At 38.9% G+C, this 24,616-nt stretch overlaps 1 protein-coding gene across 3 annotated transcripts in view; it reads left to right on the top strand.

The window, feature by feature from the left end:
* The first annotated feature begins 1,315 nt into the window (after positions 1–1,315).
* Positions 1,316–24,616, top strand: part of DCP1A (decapping mRNA 1A) — a 38,612-nt gene continuing 15,311 nt past the window's right edge. For 2 of the 3 annotated variants that reach the window (XM_049826668.1, XM_049826667.1), the window contains exons 1-5: positions 1,316–1,529; positions 2,634–2,674; positions 4,482–4,609; positions 14,609–14,675; positions 21,019–21,157. In XM_049826668.1, coding sequence (XP_049682625.1) covers positions 1,395–1,529; positions 2,634–2,674; positions 4,482–4,609; positions 14,609–14,675; positions 21,019–21,157 — 510 coding nt within the window. In that variant the 5' untranslated portion in view covers positions 1,316–1,394. The remainder of the gene's footprint in view (positions 1,530–2,633; positions 2,675–4,481; positions 4,610–14,608; positions 14,676–21,018; positions 21,158–24,616) is intronic. The other variant, XM_049826666.1, reaches the window with a different exon arrangement.

The following is a 24,616-nucleotide window of genomic DNA, read 5'->3' as shown; positions in this document are numbered from 1 at the left end:
AAAACGCTACAAAGACAGTTGAATCTCAGTCATCTTATCTGGAAAGTCACTCGTGCCTTGGTCCTAATAAACATTCTATATTTTCCTGTTCCTAAAATCCACTAACGATGAAAAAAACTGCAGGAACAAAGCTCAGTGCACTGCACATTACCTTGTTCTTGCTCCAGCAAACTTAAGCACGTACTACATAGGACAGTTGATATGTTTACTGTACCTGAGAAAAATAAAGTATTTCTAAAATTATTATTCTAAAATTATTCTAAAATTCTTTTAAAATATTGCAACTTCCATATCCCACTGCAGACCGTGAAATATTCAGATAGCAGATAATGGCGAACAGGTGAGCAACCGGGATCCCCCCCAAAGCACTGGAAGGGAACTCCTCCAGCCTGTGACCCAGCTCCTCGCACTTCCTAGGCCAGCCTGCACCAAACTCAGAAGCCTTCGTACTACTCAAGTCAGTAAATGAATACCAGCAGTAAAAATGATGACCTCTTACAGTGCAAACAATACACGGGTCTTTAGCTTAATCGGCTGTGTTGAAACAAAGCGGCCGTTTCTCTTTCATGACATGTCCGGCCCTGGAGAGACACCTCAGAAGTCGCCTGAGCACCTCATGCGACATGCTCAAGGGGACCAGGTGCAGGGAGCGGAGCTGGGCAGGGCGGCTGACGGGACGGATCCCTCCTTCAACCAAGGACTACAAGTCCTTTGCTCGCGGCGTGGCGTGAGCTGAGCCTGAGCCACAGCAGGTCTGTCAGACGCCTCCGGGATGGAGCTACGGCCGGCCGACGCGGCGGGGAGGCGGCCGGGAGGGAGCACGGCTCTCCGCTTGGCCGGGCACGGCAACGGCCAGCGCCTCCGGGCCCTCGGCCGCCGGGCAGCGGGGAGCCTGTCGCTCGGCGGCGCCGGCTCCGACCGCGGAGCTCGGCCGAGCCCCGCAGCACCGGCGGGCACGCCGCCGCCGCGCTGCCAGGCGTCAGGTTCGACCCCACGAAGCCGGTTCTCCCCGCCCAGCCGCCCACCCGCGCCTCACGACCCCCGTGCCACAGGGCCCCCGGCCCCTCCGCGGCGGCGGCGGCGGCGTGAGAATGCCAACCCTCGGCCCCGGACCGCGCCCGTCGGCAGGAGCCGGGGGCTGCCTCGGGCGCGGCCGGTGCCCAAAGCCCACCGCCGCGGGGCACGGCCGACGCCCCGCGGCTCAGCAAGCCCTCGGGCGCGGGAGCTGCGAGGCGGCGGAGAGGGGAGCCCGCGGGCCCGGGGGTGGGGGCCGACCGCCGGGCGGAACGGCAGGCGCGGAGCTCGGCGTTCCGGCCGGCGGCGGGGACGGGTGCGCCGGTGACACCGCGCGGCTGCTTCTTGCCCTCCCCCGCGAGTGGCTGCCGGGATCCAAGATGGAGTCGGCGAGCAGAGCGGGGCAGGAGATCAGCCTGGCGGCCCTGAAGCAGCACGACCCGTACATCACCAGCATCGCCGACGTGACCGGCCAGGTAGCGCTCTACAGCTTCAGCCCGAAGGCCAACGAGTGGGTAAGTCCGGAGGAGCGGGCCGGGCTCTCCCCGCGCCCGGGCCGGGCCGGGCCGGGCCGGGGGGTGGCGGTGGCGCGGCCCCAGGCAGGGCGTTCGCGGCCGCCGGCCGTGGCGGGGCCGGGGCTCCTGTCGCCCGTACCCTCGCCCCAGCAGCCGCCTGGCCCGGGACCTCCGCAGGGGCTCCCGTCGGGGGCTGCTCTCGCCCAAGGGGAAGTTTGGGATTTGGGTGTCTTCCCCCGGGGAAGGTGTCGGCCCCGGAGGGCGCTTGGGCCGGGGGAGAGGGGAGGCTGTGCTTGCGCGGGGGGGGGGGGGGGGGGGGCACGGCGTCGTTCGCCTACTCGGTGTGGCTGTGCCCGGAGCAGCTGTGGGGCTCGAGGTTTCTTTGGCTCTTGGTGGCCGTTGCTGGGTTGATTTTTTAAAATTTTTATTATTTTTTTTTTTAATGGTAAGTTGTTGCTCATGCCTGTTGAACAGAGCCCCAATTCAGGAAGAATGGGATTTGAGATGTGTTAGTGTTTGTCATTGCATTAAAACGCAGGTGTTTGCTTGACCACCAGTTTTATCACAAAACTATAAAAATGGAAGTATGTGGAACTCCACATTGTCATATGGAGCGCTGGAGCTGCGTGCTGCTTTCTGTGCTTGTGGGTCACAAGCACATGGGAAAGGTTGCTTTGAAAACTGAAGAATGAAACGCAGCCATGGTCCATCCTTACATTATTTTGTTGTTGGCTGTGCTGTCATTGATGTCCTTTAAGTAACGCTGTGGAAGACAACCTATCCGATATTTGCAGACTAGTGAACTGTAGTCCGTATTTAAAATAAGGAATTGCAAGAAAGTTGTTCAGCTTTGACCCATCAGGCTCAGTCTAGGAAGGTTGTAGAATACTGTCAGTCATGTCATCAGATTGATAGCAGGAGCAAAATCTTACTAAGAAAAAATAAGTAGTTTCTGAAAGTAAGAAATCATATTTTTAGTCCTATGATGTCAAACCTCATGGAAAGATAAGGATATTGTAAATCTCTGTAATTAAAGTGCTGGACAAAAGCTGCATAACTCTGTGAACAAGCATATCCCTTAAATGCAATTGCTGTCTTTTGTAGGAGAAAACTGACATAGAAGGGACCTTATTTGTGTACAAAAGGTAAGTTGGTTTGGTTTGGGTTTTTTTCGGGGGGAGGGAGGTGTTTTCCTTCCTTAAGAAAACAATACCTCAGATAGCTTCATGTGTAGCTTTCATACTGGACTTACTGCATCCAGTAAACTCATAATTACTTATTTGTCTAGCTGGTAATGTCTGTATACTCATTTGAAAAGAATAAACTCTGCACTTAGGTGAATAACTCTGTCAAAAGCACCTAAAAGTACTGCTGAAAAAAATCGTGAAACTTGATGAATGCTGCATATGTATCCACATAAAACCCTAGCTTATCAAGCTTAATTTGTTAATCTAATAGCATTTGTTAATGTATTAAGTTTGTTAAATGCTGAGTCTTCCTTTGTCTCCTAAGATCCATAAAGTTGATTATGAAAACAATACAGTTGAGAAATTAAATAATCTGTCCTAACTTACTGTTGGGAAATGGCAGAAATCTTAGTAAATGGACAAAGTTGCCTAAAAGCTGGAGATGTGTTAGTGTATAGTTTTTGGGGCTACTTGATTTCCTCATTAAAACCATGAAAGAAACTTCCAGTTATATGGGATGGGGCAAGGGATGGGTGGGGAGAGCTGGCACATAAAACCAATTATGGATTTAAGTTTTAAATTACAAGCAAATCAAAAATCTAACAATGAAATAACTCTGTTGAATATAAGCAATATAAATAATGCAGACTTAACCCATCCTGATACAGGCTGTTGTAGAGTAGGTCCTTAGAATATTTTATCCTGGCACTGTGAAGGGGTATTAGTAACCCATTCCTGTTTACTTTACTTTAGCTCCAAGCTTGGAAATACTTAGTGTAAGCAAGCCAACCAAACTAAATACCGAAAAACTAAGCAAAAAGTTTCTATGTGATTTGATGATTATTTCAAACAAGTTCTGTTAGGCACATTAAAAGATGAATTTGTGATGGTAAGGATTGTGTGCCCTCTCCTTAGAAGCTCTTGAGAGATTTTGTTGTTGATTGTTTGGTAGAGGTGGCCACATCTCTACAGAAATCCTAACATTTACTAGCTAATTATATCTGATTTTTACTCTTGCCTTCATCATGCTGCTGTGTTGCTTATATAACTCCTTACAGCCATAGCTGAGTATGCTGACATGACATTCATGCAGCAAGAGAAAACAGATCTAAAACTGTCTTGAACTTCCAGTGCTTGCTTGCTTGATATTTTCTTTTTCCGCCTGGGGTCTAGCAAAAATCTAGATAATAAAAATTCTTTCACTAAACAATACAATTCTGAATAATATCTACTTTGAGGACACTGGGTTACATCTTTATTTTAACAGTATGCCTTCAGGAAGAAATTAGTGCTTATGATTCCCCTCTAAGTGTATTTCATGTTATTTAAACCAACAGCTTTTTTTATTGTCATACTTTTTTACAGTAAGGTAAATGTTGCTCTGCAAGTTGTTTGGTTTTTCTCCTCTAATAAAATATTCTAAAATGTCTCAAAACGATCTTATGTGAAGTATTGAATACACTTGCATTTTAATCCTGGACCTGCCCTAGTTTTTTTTAATAGATTTTTTTCGAGGCAGCAGTTTAGCAGTGTAGAAGTGTAATGTTAATCCTAATCCTACTTTGAGGTAAGCGTAGTTTTAAATTGAAATTAGTTGGCATGCCAAGAAATGGCATAGAAGAACAATTATTAAAGCTTCAGAACTGCTAAAGCCTCACCTAATAGAGCAATGGGGATTTGAAGATTAATTCATAACTCTATTTCAGAAAACTGTATACATTGATCAAGGTATTAATCCTTGGTTTTGTTTTAATTGAAACAATAGGTCAGCTTCTCCTTATCATGGTTTTACGATAGTGAATCGACTGAACATGCACAACCTGGTTGAACCAGTAAATAAAGATTTGGAGTTTCAGCTCCATGAACCTTTTCTTCTCTACAGAAATGCTAGCTGTGAGTATAACTTTCTTTAATCCATATAAACTTTACGTTCTTTTTTATAACCTAGACCGCTTTTGACTACTGTGATGTCTGTTTCAAGTATGATGTAATGGGGCAGGTTCCAATTAAATGTCTGTTTTCTGTCTACAGTGCTAGATTTACTTAAATAGCTATGCTGTTATATTGTGATGACCACCTGCTTTCAATAAAAAGAGGATATACTAACAAAGTTCAATATTCCTGTATTTTTTTAATTAATGAACTGATAGGTTTAATCCAAACATATATACAGTGCTATAAAAAACGATGAAAGAATAATGAAGATTGATAGATTTTTGAAAGTATGTAACACCAAGAACAGTTCTAAGGGCTTCCTCTTTTGCAAGCAAAAAATTAAATATTAATCAGTATCTGCTTGAGGAAGTTGAGAAAATTGCTCAGCTCTAGGTTGAAGGTTTCTTTCTCCACAGTAGGTTTTTGGACTCAGGAGATAGGTGTCTATACTAAATTTCCTGGAGTCTAGACTCCACCAAGTCTGGGTGTTGGGATAGTTGTTACGCAGGTAAGTGGTAAAATAGTAGTCAGTATCTTCCTGCTGCTCTTTGAATTCTGGTAGTGGTTTGGGTCATCAGTTGAGCTTCAGAGTCCCGGTGTACCGTGTTCCAATTAGGTACACACTAAAAGTCCTGTTACTACAAAAAGCTCAAAGTATAAATTACGTAGCCCTTTAAGAGAGGAAGAGGGAGTATATGCTTATATGAAATTCACATTAGGTTAAGTAGATAAATAAAAGGCACCCCACAGAGCAGAGGGTCCTCCTGATACAAAGGTATCATTTCATGTCCTCTTTTATAGCCAAATTTCTTGAAACTAGTTTGCTGCTGTCTAGTGACAGGTTCCCCTTACTGAATTACTTGGAGAGCCTGTATGCTGTCTGGGTGCAGTCCTACCTCAACACAATGTAATCTTCTATTGGAATGTCCCCTTGAATTACAGATAGGAACACTGCTTTGGCTAGGCTTCAGTGTACCTAGAAGAACATTCAAATGTTAATCGCTTCCTGTTTCCCCCTTGGAAAGCCTTTAGGATCTGTGGGGAGTAGGATAGATTCCATTACGATGACAAAGAACAGCTTAAGGTTGGTGGCCTCCTCTGTTTAATAGTCTTAGCAATCCTCCTTCTGTAAGTGTCATCAAGAGGAAAAAGTCAAAACTTCTTAGTAAATTGAAAATCCTAGGAGATGAGGGAAGTAAATGACTGGCAAGAAATTGGGAGGCGGGGGAAATATTGCATTGAGTTGGATGTTTAAGCAGGTTGCTTGGTTTGGAAGGAAGAGGAGCTGTAGATGATGGTGGTAGGGTTAGGATGGCGGACGAGGTGGCAGTAGAGGAAACAATTGCAATTGTGGGATTGGTGACATAGGGGAAGCAGGAAGTTGATTCATTTGTTTGTTGAAACTGCTGATGGTATCAGGAAGCAGGAGCTGCTGTGGAATTACCATGGTGTATGCTAGTGGGAGTAACAGAAGCAATCAGAGAAGGTAGGCTGTGTGTGAGTTCATTAGAAGCCGCAAAAGCTAATTATATGCCTTTCATTGATAAAAGCTCTCCTTTTCCTATGGGACACTGTTTTGTAAGATCTGTGGGAGGTTCATGGGAGGATAGAGAAGACATAGAAAAGTACGAGGAAGGAAGAAATTCATAAAAAGGTGAGCAAGGAAAATACTATAGACTGGATATGGGAAATAATTGCATTCTGAAGTAATCAAGAGTTGGGTTTTTTTTCCTCTTGTATTTTTCCCATTGTCATTTTAAAAGACTTTGGTCGGAAACTGTCCTTTATTTTGTTGCTCTGTCCCATCTCCTGGAAGAGGGTGGTAGCATGTCTGGAAACAGTCTACACTGATTGCAAATTGAAAATGTTCAATGTAGTTAGTATGTAATTAGTTATTTCCCCAAGTGCCACAAATAAACAGCAGATGAGTTTGTGGGCTTTGCTAGTGTTTACTTTGTTCAAATACCAGCTTAAAAGCATAGAAAACAGCATCTAAGCTTTTTATTCCTTACAATTTCAGCATCACTAACTACCCTGACATTTTGCGTTTAGTTGTGTTTTGGATTGTCTTCCTTACGTGCAGTTTCCCAAATTTTCTGAATTTTGTCCCCTGAATTAGTTTGAAAAAAACAAAGTATATGATTGAAATGTTCAGTGTTAAAGCTGTTTGCTTCTAGCTGCATAGTATTTGTGAAACTTTAAAAAAAAAAAAAAAAACACAAAAACAAACCAAAAAAACCTTCAGTATTGATTTGGATTTGCAGACAAATTTCAACATGTTTGTGTGGGTAGATTAGGGGATTCTTGTCCAAGTTCTTTTCATGCGGAAGGGTATCCACTTCTGCTCAGCTGCCTGCTGGCATGAAAAACCTTTGCATTTGGGGGACTAATTCAAATAGGAGTTTTAAGCCAGGGTTAATGTAATGTGTATGTCGAAGGGCATAATGTGGTGTATCTCTTAATGGCTTAATGTGAAGTTCTTCTGAGATCCTTTAATGACTGAAAGAGGGTGGACTGCTAGGTTGTTCAAGGAAAAACTAGCTCTTATACACAGTGTTGGCAACAGCCCTGTTTCTTGTAGTGGTTTGGGGTTTTTTTTGTATCCTGCTTGAGGAAATCTACTGTGCTCATTAGAAACTCTTAAGACTAAGTTGTCTTGCTAAGATTGCTGAATGATTAACTGATGATTCGGCTTCCTTAGCTTACAGATGGGGAATGGTTCAGACTACCTGATAAAAATCTAAAATCCTGTTTCTTAATGCTGCTGCTTGGCAAAGACAAACATATTTTGTGCCTGTATATTTAGGTTGTAACAGGATCAATGACAAATCGTGGCTTACGCTTCCCCAAGGCACAGTAGAAGTAGTAGAAAACGATCAAAGCAAAATTGTGCCACCACGTATTTGGGGAAGGTTCCACGTCAACAATCTTTATAACTGAATATGATACTACTGTTTTATAAACTTCACGTTTTCACTTTTTTCTGGGATTCTGTCTTGACTTAAGAAGATAATAAGGGCAAAGTCTGTTATGTATACCAAATCAGACCTCTGGCATTTCTGGCTTAAATAGCATGAGAGCTGTTCTGAGTGTATTAAGTGACATACTCCAGTCTATGCAGAGCCGCTAAGAAGTTATGTGAGGAACTTTGCAAACAGTATATAAACATTATTTTTGCTTGGCTGGAGGCTATAAGAATGATTTGCCTGTCATGCTAGATCATAATATTTGTGGTGGGTTTTACCATTCTTTTATAGTTTGATTTGTTCAAATACTTATTTTTAATATACAATGGAATTTTTAGTTTGCTGCATATCAGAACTTACTTTTGTTAAGCTGTAGACCTGAGATAATTTATCCAATTGCACAAAGTGTTTTTTTTTTCAAACTCTTAGAACAAGAGTAGGTAATTGCCTTTTTATTCTCACAGGAAAGGAGGCCTGACTTACTTTTCATAGGTTGGTTTTTTTGAGGAGGGGGGTCATCCCCCGTTTTTGCCAGGTGGGATATGAAGGAGTCTTTCATGGGTATTCTGGAAGGAGGATAGACCAAGTAATACTATAAGAAGTTCCTTTCTTATATCTACCATTTGTAGTGTTCACTGAGTGAAATGGAAGGGATTTGGGTCAATTTGTTACTTAGTCTGGTTAGATGCAAGACATGTAGAGGTGCTTCCCTCCACCCCCAGAATAATACGTTTTTACTATTTTAGCTGTTAATGGAGAAGTCTTTCCCAACTTCAGAATTTTTTTTTCTCAAAATCATTCTGGCTACATAATACAATTCAAGCCCCAAAAGAATATTTAAACCCAAAATTTTGAGAAAGGCTATGTCTACTTTAAAAGTTGTGTATAATGCTGCCAGAAAACTTACACCATTTATTAATGAGGCTTCAGATCCTAAAGCAAAAATGACAGAGGGTGTGACTAAGAAGCTGTGAACCATTATACCAGTTAGTGGTAAACAGAAAAAAGGGTATTCTACTTTTCATTGTTAGAGAGAATTAAAGAAAACAAGTATTTCCAAATGTGAACAAATTAAGAAATTACTGAAATGAAAAGAAATTGTTTGACTTTAGGTAACATTTTAAATTTAGAATTCCTCCTAAAATGTAGAAATTTTTAGATTAAACTTCATACTTAATGTGCTGTTTATTATTGCTTAATCTGGACTATGTGCTGCTGGGTACCTTTGATTTGGTCTAACTTTCCCTCTGGATTCATGCACATTTTTTAGAGTATTTGGAGTATTTGTTCGTGAAGCACTGAATCCTATTGACTTTTTTAAATGAACCTAAGCTTGTTTCCTCTTGTCTGTATTTTGTGAAAAGTGTGTTAAACTCTGTTTAAAAAAAAAAAAATGCCTACAGTTCTGCCAGTAACAGTAGTAATAGTCCAATCTCAAAGTTCAGTACTTTCAATCTGTAATGTGAGAATTTGGAGCTGAAAGTTGACAGTTTGCTTAATAATAGAGGAAAATTAGTCAAAGTTGTAAGCAATGGCCAACTTACCTCTTAAAGTCTGCAAGAAGTATTCTTCTAAGTCTTTCTCATTTATAACTTTCCCTCTGTATCGCTGGTGTTGGTCTTGATTAAAAGGCTTTTTAATCCAAGCTAGTTCACTTGGGAGGTCAGGCAGATTGATTTCCATGGTGCTGAAAAGACAGATGCTAAGCATAAAACTTAGGTTTTAAAATAAATGGTCCTTGTTTGGTGTGGGTTTTTTGGGTCTGGGTTTTTTTTTTCTTGCTTGCTTCTTATTCCTGTCTAAGGGTAAGAGTTAGTAAAACAAAAATAATAGATTTTGGAGGGGTTTATACGTTTAAGTGGAGAACTCAGTTACAAAGTGCTGTCTTCAGGGCTTCTTGTATTATAATTAATTAAACAAACTTGTATTCAGAAAAGCAAAATTAATTGCGTTATTTCAAATGGCTTTTCAAATTTTTTGAAAGAGCTCCTGGCTGGTTTCAAAACAGGGCATCTTTACTGGTAAGGAAAGTCTCTCATTACAACCTTTGTTCCCAGCTGGCAGTGTATTAAGTATAACGTATCTCTGTGATTGCCAAAGCTGAATGGCTCTCCAGCAAGCACATTAACCCAGTGGTTTAGTCTGAGATAAGAAAGGAGCCTGTTCTTGATACCTTTATAGCAGAAGCAGCAATGTAAGCTGAGGGGGAGGAATCATTGAAAGCTGTTAAGTTCTAAAAATATTTTGTTTGACCTCAAAGATGGCACTCTAAGTGGAAGGGGTTTTCTGCTCTGATTCAGTGTTACAAAGTAGTAATCCCTCTCATTCCACACTATACTTTGTCATATGGTGGTTCATTAAAGCGTTCCTGATCTTGGATGTTGTTTGCCACTGATACTGAAATCTTTGTGGTCATAATTTTTTTACAAACTTGGGGAACTAAAGGTAAGTAGTCGATGTAAATCACTTGGGTAAGTAAGTCTTGACAAGACAATGGAATAGAAAGAACAAATTGACCTAAAACTAGGAGCCATAAACTTTAGTGGGCTGGTTGCCCAAGAAGCTTGGCCATACTACATGAATCAGTTTAAAATGTGCCCTTCAGGTGAACTTAACTAATTATAATATGAAGACCACACCTCTAGAAGTTAGGATACCTGCCTCCACCTGAAGACCCTCACCCACTGAGCTTGTGCAGTAAAGTTAAAAGACACTGCACCTTAAAATGAAGGCAAGGACACTATACCCCAGTCAGCTTTAAAATATGGAATTACGGGCACCAGTAAAAGGTAGATAAACAGTGAGTGTGGTAATTATGCTAATGTACAACATATAAATGAATGATTTTGTGCTGGGTGTGCTAGCTTTGCAGGGATACCCCCAGCACCCCTTTCTGCACAGAACCAGCAATAAACAGCTAATACCTCAACTCTCTGTGTTACTGGCTTGCACACTGGGTGAAAGATCCCACAAGTTTTGGGACAACACACCTGCTGAATTACTCCAGTGCAATTGCTTGTGGGATTGTGCTGTGAATTGTATTTGTGAAATGGCCTTAGCTATTCAAAACAATAAGAAAGGGAGGGAATTTTTAAATTAATTCTAATGATTTATAAATCTGTGTGGCAGGCTAATGTTTAAATAGAGGAAAATATGAATAGTGAATGAGGAATCTCAGTGAAGAAGATATTAGAGCAGATTGGCTGAGAGGTGGCATTTCAGCTAACCTTGCTACTGGAAGAAGTAGGAGCTTTGAGAGAGATTGCTTTCTGTGCTTTTGCCTTAAACTCTATTTGAAGTGTAAAATGATGCGTATACCATATGCAAATGATGCATGTATGTGCTTTTCTTTATAGAAGTGAGATTGGGTTAAGTTGATTTCCATGATTACCTTACAGGAAGGGTTTCAAAATAAGAGTCCTTTCTTTCCAGAGAGAGTTTGAAAGGTTGTTGTCCTCCACTCCCAGTTGTTCTGCTTCATTGTATAACAGCATCTAAATTGGAACTGTAAAATAAAACTTTTGCTCTCTCTTCTATCAGCGTTTCCAACTAGTTAAGGTAACTTTTAAATGGATCATCTTTTTGAATGAGATAAAGCTGTATCTGCACAAATGGCTGCACTGCCTAAGGCAGGAGAGTGACAGTGTCTGGAATCTCTGAAACTGGCAGTGCTGATGAGTCCCATGTACATTTCTGGCATAGCATTCTCAGGCTAGAGTTTCATGAACATTTTAACAGTTTTGCCTTACTGTGCTGCCCCCAGCTTCTTGTTTCGGCACCCTCTCTTGTGCTAGATGGCATGTTTGTGAAGCTGATGTACAGACAGTGTCAAGGAACTGGTCTGGACTAAAATGTATCCAGCTGACAGAAGGGAAAGGGGTGAATTGGGGTAGAATGAGTTATAAGCAAAGTTGTGGGAATGTAAGGGTGGTGATGCTGCTCCTTTCTGTTAACTTAAAATGAAAACTGAAGTGAAACTACAGCTTTGGGATGCAACTTCACTTTACGCTGTCAAAGAGTGAGGCTTCTGTCTCACTCTGGCACTTTGCTATCCCCACTCCTAATTCAGACCTGCTGACTGGGCAGCATTGGAACAGTAAGCTGACTGCCCCGTGAAGCAGTGGGAGCACAATATAGAAGAGACCAAGACCTTTTGGTGTCATCCAGCTGTTAGGCTTGAGCAGGAAGACTTCCATAATGCTTTTGTTTCCTCAAAATCTTTTTGTTTTCCCATAGCAATTTCAATCAAGTTTTAGTGATTGATCCAGTCAAGTTTGGAGAGAAGTTGTGTTATATGTTTAGATAAATAATTGTGGGTTGGTGTTTCTAATAAAAATGACGTATGTCAGAGAAGAATGTAGATTAAGATAACTGATGACTTCTTTAAATTTTACTAAATCTGATTTGTCTGTGTTATGGGTTACTTATGACTTCACGTGTGTCAAAATGTAGTGTGAATCCAACTGAAAGATATTGCTGCTGGTGATTACAAACTGCTTCTACTTGATTACTAAAGATGCTGCCCAGCATTCGGTGTAGAAAAAAGCTGGATGGAAAGTGTTGGAACTGATGGAAAAATTAATCACTTAATTCAGTGGCTTCTGTTAGATCAAACTCTTAAAAGAACTGCAGTATGATATGTGAACGTTCAGCTAATGTTTATGCTGGGTGTAGTAAAAAGATCACAGATTTGAAAAGAACTGCTAAGTACCAACTCTGTTTCTAATAAAAGGATGTTCATAGCTAACATTGCATGCAGGTAAGAAATATATCAAATAGTAATGCAGTTGGGACACACACACGCACATACACATACTTCTGGGGCAAGGGAGCTGAACCGATAGTACAAGTGTGAGTCCTCTTTTGAAAAGAGGAAGATAAACATTCCAGCCTGTTGGACCATATCTAAGTTAATGCCCAAGTTTACTTGTTCACAATCTGCTTTACATCTTTGTAATACTGTTAATGTTTTGCAGTGACTCCCTATGATTGCTTGCCAGTAGTATAAGTGGAAAAAAGCCTAATACTCTGTATACCAAACAGATTTGTATCTACTTCTGGTCTTGTGTAGGCCTGTTTCTGGCAGAATTGAGTGTGACTGTTATCATTTGTCCCATTAAGATATCACTATAGGTTCCTTATCTTCATTTCTTCAGCAAGTATGCTTTTGAAGAAGCTTTCTTCTCTTGGCAGTTTGTCTGATAATGAAGTCAGGGAAGGGAAAGCTTTTCTTCAGTGTTAAAATATGCTACATGACTAAAGAAAAAGCTCAAACTGGAAACATCTTTAGGTTTCTATGCAGTAGACAGTCCAGTTGTATTAAACTGTAAATATTAATAAATATTTCATAAGCATTGGTTGCATGTATGAAATGCTTTTTTTAATTGGCTTATATCTTTTGTAAGAAGAAAGTTCCTTAAATTCTGCTGTGTTTTTTTGTTTATGACTTGAAAAGCTTTGTTGTCTCTTACTTAAGCTGTAACTTCTAAAGAAATAAATGCCCAAATGAATATAGTTGTTGTTTAATAAAATTTTTAAAAAGCAAAGTAGAACTTCAGTTTGTCTTAGGATATTGTTATAGAAATTAATTGTGGGCATGGCTTTTTGAGGGTTTTGGTCAAACACAGTAAGTCTAAGATAACTGGAAGGTCTAGAAAAAAAGTTTGGTAAATAATTGCTTCTTTGCTGTGGCTTGAAATAATTTTGAGTGGGCTTTGGTTAAAGTTTTTGAGTGTTTTGAGGAAGGAAAAAAAGTAGGGGGAAGATTTCACTTTGAAATAAAAATCTACATCTGGCTGGAAAAGGTTGTGGGGTTTTGTGTGTTCTGTGGGGTTTTTTTGGGTTTTTTAAACATTACTTTCCTTCACTTTGTCATATTTTTATAATCAGCTTGTGATTTCAACTTAATAAACATTGGCATGAACTGCGGTATAAAGATGAGTTTTAAAATGCTAAAAGTGTCTTTTTCAGAAATGAAAATACATTACTGGTAACATGTAAAGTGTCCAATTGCCTTTGATGTACTTGCACACTAAGCATTGACAAACTTCATAGGTGAACCAAGATTTAAAATAACCTGCTTTGTGGGTTTGATTAAATACAATTCTGAAAAGAGTTCTGCAGATCTGTTGTGTTGGCACAACTGTGGGGACAGTGCGATGAGTATGTGTATGGGTAAAAATGGCTTCTTTGAAGTGGGATTGCTGATAAAGAAATAGTATCTGGTACTACTGACAAAGTTACGCCCTCTGATGGAATATCCTTCAGCTCTGTGATCAGGCTCCAACTCTGGCAACTTTCAGTGGAATTTTACTTATTCTGAAAGCCAGAATGGGGCTTAGTGTCTTGCTGAGCTGGAACCCTTTTGCACTCATTGCTTTGTCCTTGATACCTTCAAAGAGTAGGGTTCAGTATGAATCTAGTTTTAAGCTGCTCCATGAATGTGATGGTGTGATTGGAGCTTTGGTATTGCTTCCTTCCTATAAAATTACATCTCTTTTTAAAAAAAGAATTTGGAGAGGGAACCTTCTGGAGAGCCTCTGATTGAACTGTTATGCTGTAATTCAAACTTTAATGTTTTTGTTGAGCTTCAAAAATTGACAAATTTAAAAATTAGTGTTTAAAAAAATATATATATATACCCGTTAGCCTAGTTTAAATGGTAAAGTCAGTAATTCAAAACAGAAGGTTGCAACTGTAGTAAGAAGGCATCTGGTAGTTAAACTTCATTTTTCTGCCACTTCTATTTATAAACAGGATCAGCATTTTTTAGTTCTTGCATTTAATCTGACTGAAGTTGTATTTGTGTTTGCATATGTGCTATTTCTGATTACTTTATAAACAGAAGTCAGTCACAGAATATTTGAGTGGAAATTGATGGTAATTCATATGTTGCAGATTTAATGAGCTGCTGGGTTTTTGCTTTATTCCTATTGACTTGATTATTTTAACCTTTGTCTTACACTTGCTTTTTTTTTTTCTTATTTTCAAGTGTCAATTTACAGTATCTGGTTTTATGACAAGAATGACTGTCATCGAATAGCAAAACTCATGGCTAAGTAAGTACTGTGGTCTTATTGTTCTGTAATTCTTTTATGCAATACAGAAAAAAAACAATTGAACCTATTAAACATGTTCGGCTTCTTTTCTCACTCTCCTTAAATAGAAAAATACAACGTTCTTGCTGGTACCAGTTTAAGTAATCAATTTATTATTTTTTTAACTACAGCACTAAAATTTTCAGTTAAGTGGTAAAAAAATCAGTTGAAGTATTAGTTGGCATTCTCCAAAGAAAGCAAGTATGAAAAGTTTATTATTTTATATTTTATTTTGTATAAGGATGCTGGCAAAAGATCCTCTGATGCAGAAAGTGTAATCAAATAAATGATGGCCACTTTTTTTTTTTTGGTTGGTGGGTTGGGTTTTGTTTGGGTTTATGTTTTTTTGGGGGGGAGTTTGTTTGTTTGTTTGTGGTTTTTTAAGGCTTAGGTATTATTCCTGACTAAAGTAAAGAGACTGGAGAATAGTGGGAGAAGTAGGTGGAATCTTACAGCATTAAAGTGATGTTAGGAGAGTCAGCAGAACTATGAAATAATAGGAATTTTTTGTTGCTAATTTCTGGATTGTTTGATTATTTTTTTCTTCTTTTTTCCCCCCTTTTGAGTTGGTTTTTAGGGCTGCCATGTCACTTGTCTTACTTTGTAGTTCCACAGGCTCCTAGAGATGTCATGGAGTAGAAATTATGAAGTAATCTCAATTTAAAGAAACCTTAAAAGAATCTGTAATAACATGGTTGGTTGGTTTGTTTGTTTAAGCTGCTATCACTGTAGCAATGCAGTTAGTCTATCTGTACTGTAGATGATTGCACTGCCACAGCTGAGGGCTTCAGATAGAGTACAGGAGTTTGAGTGAACAACAGAGGTCAAAGAAGGCTGGAACTGGTTGAGTTGGTAATGTGGCATAAAGTCTTTAAAACGTGTTGTGATTGGAGGGTATTCTTGCACCTTTCTGGTCCTTCAAGTGAGATGCCTTGCAGATTAAGCCAAGGCTTTTTACTAGTAGAAGAGGATGAGAATTAACTTAAGCAAATCTCTGATGTCTTTATGAAAGGAAGGAGCTTTAATTACATGACAGGGTAGTGACACTAGCAAAAATGCAAAATTGCAAAATGCAGATGTACTGCACAGGGTATCTTCTCATCCCTTGTTCCCTGCTTTGCTTTTCTTCGCTATCACACTACTTTCCTGAACTTTCTTTTCTATTGCATGCCTTAATCAGCATGTCGTGTCTTGCAAATCAGGTCATCTTGAAGACTGGCAAAATTTAATTATATGGAAACTAGTCATAGTGTAGACATTTTAAGCTGAATACTAATTTCTTGGCCTGGGGTTTTTCCTTTGGGTTATTTTGGCTTTTCCCTGCAGAAGCAATGTAAGACAATACAAATGACAGACTTTGCCATCAAGATCTCTTTCTAAGTTCTTTTTTTTTTTCTTTCATCCTGATAACCCTATACAGTTCCATTTCCCACTTTTTTTTTTTCCTTCCGAGCCATGTTGGATTTTTTGCTGTTACTTGACTTGTCCAAATGTAAGGATTAATTATAAGGGTTAATGGAAAACAATTGTGTGAAAGTGACTCTCAGAAATTGTTAGCAAAACAAGTAACAATGTCTATTGCTTCTCTGCTTTATAAACAGAGCATGAGAAAGGCATGGGTTTCTGTTTTTTAATGCACCTTTTAATTTAAAACCATGAGTAATGTTTGAAGTGGGAGAGAGAACTGAACCCTTCAAACTCTGCCATGTTCTTATTCTGTCATGCACAGCTACACTGCAGATTTAAGTGTCGTTATAGCAAAACTTGAGTTCATTTGGTATTAAACTAGTATAATTACCATAGCGCAAATCATGGGCTATAGATACTTCAGGGATCTTTAAAAGTGTGATCAGGTAACAGATGAGTCTAGACATGGCACAGCAGTCCGTAAAGCATGTCTACCCTTGTTGCTGGATTCTGTAATATTCTGGAAATAACTGCAACCCAGCAGGTTCATTTAAAGTCAGTCTTGGCATAATCTAAGCTTTATAGTAATCTCCTTTGTAAACTACTGTAGCCTGCCTTTTCTTGGGTCCCTGATGCCTATATTGTAGCTTTATTAACACACAGAGGCAGAAGTGTCAAAGCAGGCATTATTGCTTCACCTCTGTTTATGGTGCACGTACTCGCACACTCTTGTGACTGTAGCATCTCAGCACCCTAGAAAGCTTCTGACATTACATATTATTTTGGAAAGTCAAAAAGCTGAAATGTATTTTTATAATGTTGGAATATTTTATGGTAGGTGTTGGAATGGTTGTGGATTAAACTATCTTTGAAACTGAAATTAGTTAATGTATCAAGTGGACTTTGGGGAACATGTATTGAGCTTTGTTACTTCAAACTTAAGCAGGTGAATCTAGAGAAATCAAATGTGCACATAAAAAGATTTATTGATTGGACATTGACAGAATACAGACAGCTTAATTTTGCTGAGTTGGCTAGGACCTCACTTCATGATTTTCACTCTTTCCTGCCATTAACTTGGTCAAAAAAGGTATAAGTGTTCTTTGTTAGCCTAAGTGCTGCTAGTAATAAGTCTTTCATTATCCGAGTGCTTTTTTTCATAAAGTCATTCTTCATTAGTAGGTTATGGAATATCTGAATACTTCTAGTTCCTCTTTCCTTTAAAATTGTGTGTTGTTCTGGGGGTAACAAAAGTCTTAGCAGAAGCCATTTCTATACTGAAAAAGGTATTTAGTGTAAGTATATTTATTTGTATTTGTTGAAAAAGCGTAGAATGAAGTCACACTTCATTTGGTACCGCATGCCTTATAGCTTCTGAGTATCTAAAGATTCATATTAGGGAAAATGAAATGAAGGCATTCTAGTTGCACATTGCTTCAGGATGGAAAAGCTGCACTTGTGAGGCTGCTGTTACAAACTTGATGAAAAGCGGATTGATAGTATTTTACTGACATCTGTTTCCACAAACATCAAGCTTTCTCTCACTCAAAATAGGTAGAAGGCAGTCAGAAGAAAAGTAAAAAAGCTGATACTTCTGTGTGCTTCTCTATACAAAGGAGGCTGAAACTGCAGGAACTCTTCCATCCTGGGATAAAAGATGTATTTAAGACAACTTAAAATATACTCTTTAATTTAAAAAAATAAAATAAAATAGAATCCTAGAGAAGGAAAGCCACATTTCAGCACGTGGTAGCAGGCTCCATCAGGCTTAGTTCAGTATATTTTGAAATAAATATTTACGTTGTCTTCCAAGAGTATTAATTTTGTTCCACAGTTTTTTGTCTTTGTCTTGGGTGGAAATTTGGATTTGTACCCTTTTGTTTAGGTGGGGGTTTTTTTATCACTGATAGGGAAGAGTACTGCCTTTGTAGTACCTCAGAGCTTCAAAAACATAACCATAAAAGGTTTCAAGGAGATTTGCATTCTCTTTCCTGCTGTTTGACTTGACCTTATTGTGCCAGACTGAGTTAACAAGATTGCAGGCCGTCCATTTATATTTTGGTGGCTTATCTTTCAAAAGAAAAGTAAATTAGTGTTTGTAGGCTTTGTAATCACAGACTTCACTTCTCACATTCTCTCTCTCTCTCTCTTCCCCCCCCCCTCCCCCCGCCTGCCCCTTCTCCCCCCTTCTGTGAGGTTGTGCCAGGTATGTTTTCAGTGCTCTAACTGCAGATATTCTTAAGCAAACTGTCACAGCAGCTACTGTGTCCCTGAAGGAACGTGTGCCTCTTCCACTATCTGATATAATGGAAAGAAACAGCAGGCCTTGCTTAAAAAAAGATTTAATCCTGGATTGCATACAGATCATGCTCAGTGTACAGATTTGTATTAGTTGACTTTTTTCCCCAGCAAAGGTATTCAATTTACAGAACTCTTTTTTTTTTTTTTTTTTTTTTTTTAAGACTTCTAGAATTTTCTGAAACGAAAAAAATTTATTGGAGTCATCAAACTCCTAACTTTAGAAGGAATTAATTTGGGTCAAGTTAAGTCAAGATGATTGTTTGAGGGATGAGCTTTCTAGAAGAAGTAGGACAGAAACTAGGGTTTTTCAACTCTTTGTTAAACTATTGCATTCTGACATGTGAATTTGTAGGGTTTTCTTATTTTTAGGTTAGTTTATAAGCTTGTTTCACCCTCTTTCAACAGTTAGACCCAAACTGGCTTCTGAGATACAGGCAGGAAGATAGAAGTGGGAGAGTATCTCAGACTTTTGGGGGTGTACGGTTTCACATTTACCCCATCATCATCATCTGAATGTAACCTGCACAAGAAAGATGATTGAGGAAGAGCTATTAGACAATTTTCTACATGAGAATATAATTTTTTATTCTCTTAAAAAAAATTAAACTTTAATAAGGGTAATAAACAGTTCATAATGGATGATAGAAAAATATTATTAAATGTTTTTCAGAAATCTTTGTGAGACACTTCTGTGAAATGGATATACTCCTTGAAGATGTTTTGCTGTGAGACCAATTAGTACCATTTTAATGGGAAGATGTTTTACTGAAACCTTCTGGACCAACTAGTTAAAAGCAGGAGTGTCTCAAGACTGAAGCCTTTGCTTCACCTATCAGGCAGCACATGAATGAGTTCAGCTGTTCAGAATTTTTCCTTTAGCTTAAGTATTTATTTTTTCTGATACAATTATGCTGACACTTAAAATCTCAGCAAAGTATTCTGGTTCTTTTACCTTGCCCTTTCTCATCCCTAGTTTTGCAGTTGAGTTTAGACAGGTCCTAAGTCAGGACTGTATGACCGCGTGGGGTGCTAGAACAAAATGTTCTCTCAGGGTGTCACCATAGAAACATTGGTACAGTATTGAGCTGCTTCATCCAAAGGAGCACATGCTGCAATTCTTAGAAATTGTCAGAGTGTAGATTGGCTGTTCTGAGCTATGTTTGCAGGTGAATGCTTGCTTACAGAGAAAGCTGTACTAATAGTGAGAAGCTGGTTAAATAAGCAGCTTGTATGATTAAAAATTTTCAAAGTAATTTTGAAAGTAATATTGAATTGTTAAAAGCCAAATCTAACCTTTCTTCAAATAAATGCAGCTAAACTCTAGTGAAGTCAAGAGGCCTGGTTGCTAGAACACTGGGAAGAAACTTCCAGGACTTTGAACTACTATTTTTCTCAGAAATGGCAACATAGAAGTGCATATAAATATCAAATTACTCTACAGTCTACAAAATCTAGAATTTGTCCTGAATCTTAACTGACCCGAAGGAACTGGAGGCTGGCATGATTGACGCTTTCTGTGATTATTATGATGGCACCTCTTGGCTCCCCCATCAGCCATCAGTTCCACAGCATGAGAGTTCTCAAGTGACATGCCAGCTCCAGAGCTCTGCCCTGTTTACAGGGCTTGTTTTTTCTTAACATATTTGATTAATGCAGGCTTAAAAAAGAAGGGATTACAGGCTGGTGTGTGTTTATTTCAAGAGGATAAGCTTTAGCGCATTGCACAGCCATGTATATCTTGTGAACTGCATATGGATTAGAAGTATATGCTGCCTTTTATTAATGAAACATACCAGGTACACATCTTCTTTCATATCTTAACCATCTTTTAAACTGAAGGTTTTTGATACTTGAGGCAGGTAGGGGTGGAGTAGAAGTGGTGAATGAACTGTAGGCACCAAAGTCCAGAGAAAAAGATGTGTTGTAGACCTGCAGGTAATTGGAATGACTACAGAGCAGCTAGAGAAGAAAATGGTTTGCCCTTCTTTCCAGAGCCTGAAGTGGGGGAATAAGGGGTAACTTGCTCTAAGCCTCCTTGCAGACTGACTTCAGAGACATGTGGTGTGAGCCAGCTCTCTTCTTTCCCACTGTCTTTGTTTTGTGGTATAATGGTAGGCCTCCTCCTAAATTAGAACTGTTTTGTAATTGATTTTGTTGAATACCATCGCTTGATTTGACTAAATATGGAAAAAATGCATGTTAGGAAGTAAAGAGTAAAAAATGTATTTTACTGTCTGTGGTATAATACATGTGCTCTTTGTATAACGCATGCTTGAATGTCCACATATTTTACTGTAAAAATATCTAAATATGACAGCTTTACAGAAGTAGTGTTTACTGTAGGCAAACTTTGTGAGAGACAGACCAGTGCTGTCTGCATTGGGAGATAAATCATATAGACTATTTGACAGTTTGACTTGTGTAAACCTTGTAGCAAATGAAAACTTGTGTAACTTTGGTCAACTATGTGTTAGGTTTTTACTTAGGCAGAGCAAAATGTCGTAATACGCTGGGAGTACGCTTCTCTTTACTGCTTCTTGCAAGATGTTAACTCCAGATAAAATTTTAAAATCCTGTTTCTCCTTTCTTGTTGTAGAGTGGTAGAACAAGAAGCTCAGAGATCGCAGCAAGTTTCCCAGGACAGAAAAAGTCCCAGCAGAACCAATGGCTGCAATGAAAACAGGCCCATTGACATCCTTGAAATGCTTAGTAAAGCCAAGGATGAATACGAACGAGTAAGGAAATATCTTTTTTTTTCTTCTTCTTCTTCTTTAATTTTTTTTCCCTAATCTTACGAACAAACAAAAACATGACTTCTACTTCTGAATAAGGGGCTTAGGACATTATATGGAGTCCACTGAAAGAGCATGCCCTATGATTTCTGAGAGAGATGGTAGAGAGTAATTCTTATATACTAAACTGTCCTGTGCAATACACTGTAACCCAAGACTCCAAAGTAGTTCACCTAATCCATAGTTTAATGGGCCTATATATTCTTATGTTTGAATTACTACCTTCTGGTGGGGAAAAAAAAATACAATTTTAAAAACAGATAAACAGATAAAAACCTGGAGATGCAGGCACAACAAAATATTTTTCTAAAAACAACTGCATGGACTGCTTAATCTCAGTACTCATCTACTGTATTGTTCTGTAAGATCATTGTCAAAGGAGAAATGAACAAAGAGAATGTAGTGTAGAATGTACCACTGAACATGTCTGGTTTTGTGATTCTGAAGTTCTGTTATTGTAAATACTCCTTATAGTGGCTGACACTTTGGTTTTTCAGGTTTTTTGTCTGTTCTGAAAGTCACTGGAGGAGACTTGCTATGATTCATGTCATAAGAGCATTCACTGAGCTGCACAATAAAATGCTTTGACATGTTGAATAATATAACAGAAGCCCAGAAACTTTGTGAACTATCCCATGTCTGTGATATGAGCACAGATGTACAATGACTTAGAGAGAAGGGGTAATGTGGGGAAAAATTCATATTTTAAAACAGCGTGGGATTTGCATATTGCATGAATTCATGTTTTATTTCTGTAATTATTACCTTAGTGGGCAGCTCTTTGCCTACTTCTTAATTATTCTTCATTTTTACGAAAGCCTATCTGGAAACTAGTTTTTAACACTTTAGCTGTGTTTTGTTTAAAGATTACGCATTCTCTGCCATTGTTTCAGTACTCTTGTTTTCTGACTGATGTCTTGTTCCCTCCCTCAAGTATCTGTCTTGTTCCCTTCCTGTACTAGGAAGCAGTCTCTGATTTCAGGCAAGATAGGTTGAATACTGATTGTGTGATCCAACTTGAAATATAGCTTGATAGACCCATTTTATAACTTTATAACCCAATTTCTACTGCTGTGAGAAGATTTTTGTCCCTGGGAATAGCAAATAAAAATTGTACCCAAGAGTGTCTGTCTCTTAGTCTCAAAAGAAGTCTTGTGGTATTAGAGATTTAGTAATTCAGTACATTAGTAGACTCGATATGAAGCATATTTTTAATAGCTGTAGACTAAGTATAACAATACTGTTCCCTTATCCTTCTGTTCCCTAGTTTACTACTTCTGTCCTGTCTACTGTGTGTCTATCCTTTTAATAAATTAATTGATTTCAGAAGGGTGAGTCTGGTATCTTTTGCCAGTGCTAAATTCACAAGTTTACCTAATGAAGGAGAATATTACTTCTCTTAGGAAAGAATTACTTTATATAGTCCCGAGGACCAAATTCATACCTGCAGGGCAAATATAAGGGTAATATGTGGGAGATCCAAAAAAAGAAACAAAGATCCTGAACATGCCTCACCAGAACTACAATAATACAAGAACGTGCAATAGTGAAGTAATGTGTGAGTATAACATTGCAGAGCTGTGGTATGGTTTTTGTCGCCATACTGGTGGGAGAAGAGTTACCACGTTAGTGGAGTGCTTGATTCCTTCCAGAAGTTGCTTGTGCAGTAGGTCACCGCAGAGTTGAGTACTTGGGATTTGAGTCTTTATAGCATACCTGATTGTTACAGTACAGTGTGGGATGAGGAGAAAAGAATGAACACATGGATTAATCGTTGTATGAGCCAACTTAACTTGTCACTTTCTGACATAGATTGAGGGCAAGTGAATGTGACAAACCATACAATGTATTTGACCCAGGCTAGCTACTAGTTTCTGAAAATCAGTGATGTGTTTGTTGAATGCTTTAAATACAGATTGGAGAAAAAAAAAAAAAAAATTGCATCTGATTCTCTGATAATCAATGCTGTCTGGAGAGATGGTGTCTTTGTAGAAAGGCCAGCATTGTGGAAGTAGCAGCTTTTGTGAGCACATAGAAGGAAGCATCAAGACCTGAATGACTCATCTTTCAATGTTGCATCAATTGAGATGGATTTGAAGAAATTGGGAAGAAAAAAAAAAGGGGGCAAAACAAAAAAGAAAACACATACCACAAGAACTCACTGTTTTGGTAGTGCCCTCTTAGGGTGTGATGAAGCCTTTCTCCCTCTTTGTACTTGCAGTATTGGATAATACACATTTCTAACAGATGGCTCTTAAAAATGACTCAGGATATTCCAGCTTCTCTCCTGATTTTCAGATCTTTTTCATGTGAGAGTACTGAGAAGCTTTTGCTAGAAACAAAGTTCCTAAGCATCATGGATGAAGCTTTGTAGACAAGTAAGATCCTGTGATATACAGGGAATGGTATGCAGATTTTTATGGTGGACAGTTTATGTCTGTGGTGTCTGTAACACAACAGGCAAATACGCAGGGCATGGACTACAGTAGAGCTACTATATAATTGGGGTATTTGTGTCTTGATCTTGATTTGTTGTCATTGTGTGTGTTTGTTTTTCTTGATGCTTTTAGAACACTAGTGAAACTAGAATAATTATTTGATTTCCTTTTTGTGTATGTGAACTGAATCTGTTGAACATAATCCCATAGCCTGCTATGACTGTAGTTGTGTAGAAGTTGCAAGATAAACAGAGTTGAGCAATGTTGGTCATGTTTCAAGCTAACTTCTTTGGAGAATGTTCTGTTGACTATCTCAGCTTTAGCAACAAACCTCTGGCACATTAATTTTGGAACTCCTTGTAGCCAAGTTATGTCGATGTTAACGTGATTAGGTAACCAACTTGTTTTGAAGATGACTTCTTGAGAGACCTTTCCTGTCTTAATTTTTTTTATATATTATTTTATGGCACTCAGTAATTACACATGAATTTGTATTTAGGAGCACAAAGTACTTATCTTCCTGGTACATTCCAGATGGATCATACAGTAATCCTTGTGTGCAGCCCACATGAGATTGGCGGAGTGTCAGCATGAGAAGAGGGCAGAGAGAGTGAAAAAGAGATTTATGAAGGTCTGAGTGATTTAATCTAGGATTCTAAATCAGCTTAATCCTTCAAGTACTCGCTACATCAAGTCCATATGTGAAAATGAATGAATTCTGAGATTTTTTTATTTTTTTTAATGAAGTGAATGGATGCTTTTTATAGTGTGGTGGTTTGTGTGTGTGTTTCAGCATGGGCATGGAAACGTACTGCAGCTCATCCTCTAGTGAAAAGAAAACTATGCTTTGTATGATTTTTTTTGTAACCACAAGGCATCTAGCATTTCAGGCATAAAGAGCTTTGACCTTCAAGTTAGTGGCTAAAAGTCAGAAAGATGGGAGAAGTTGCTTCTCGCCTCTGTC

Source organism: Accipiter gentilis, chromosome 23, assembly GCF_929443795.1.
Source record: "Accipiter gentilis chromosome 23, bAccGen1.1, whole genome shotgun sequence".
Lineage (NCBI taxonomy): Eukaryota > Metazoa > Chordata > Aves > Accipitriformes > Accipitridae > Astur > Astur gentilis.
This window is presented reverse-complemented; position numbering and strand designations above follow the sequence as displayed.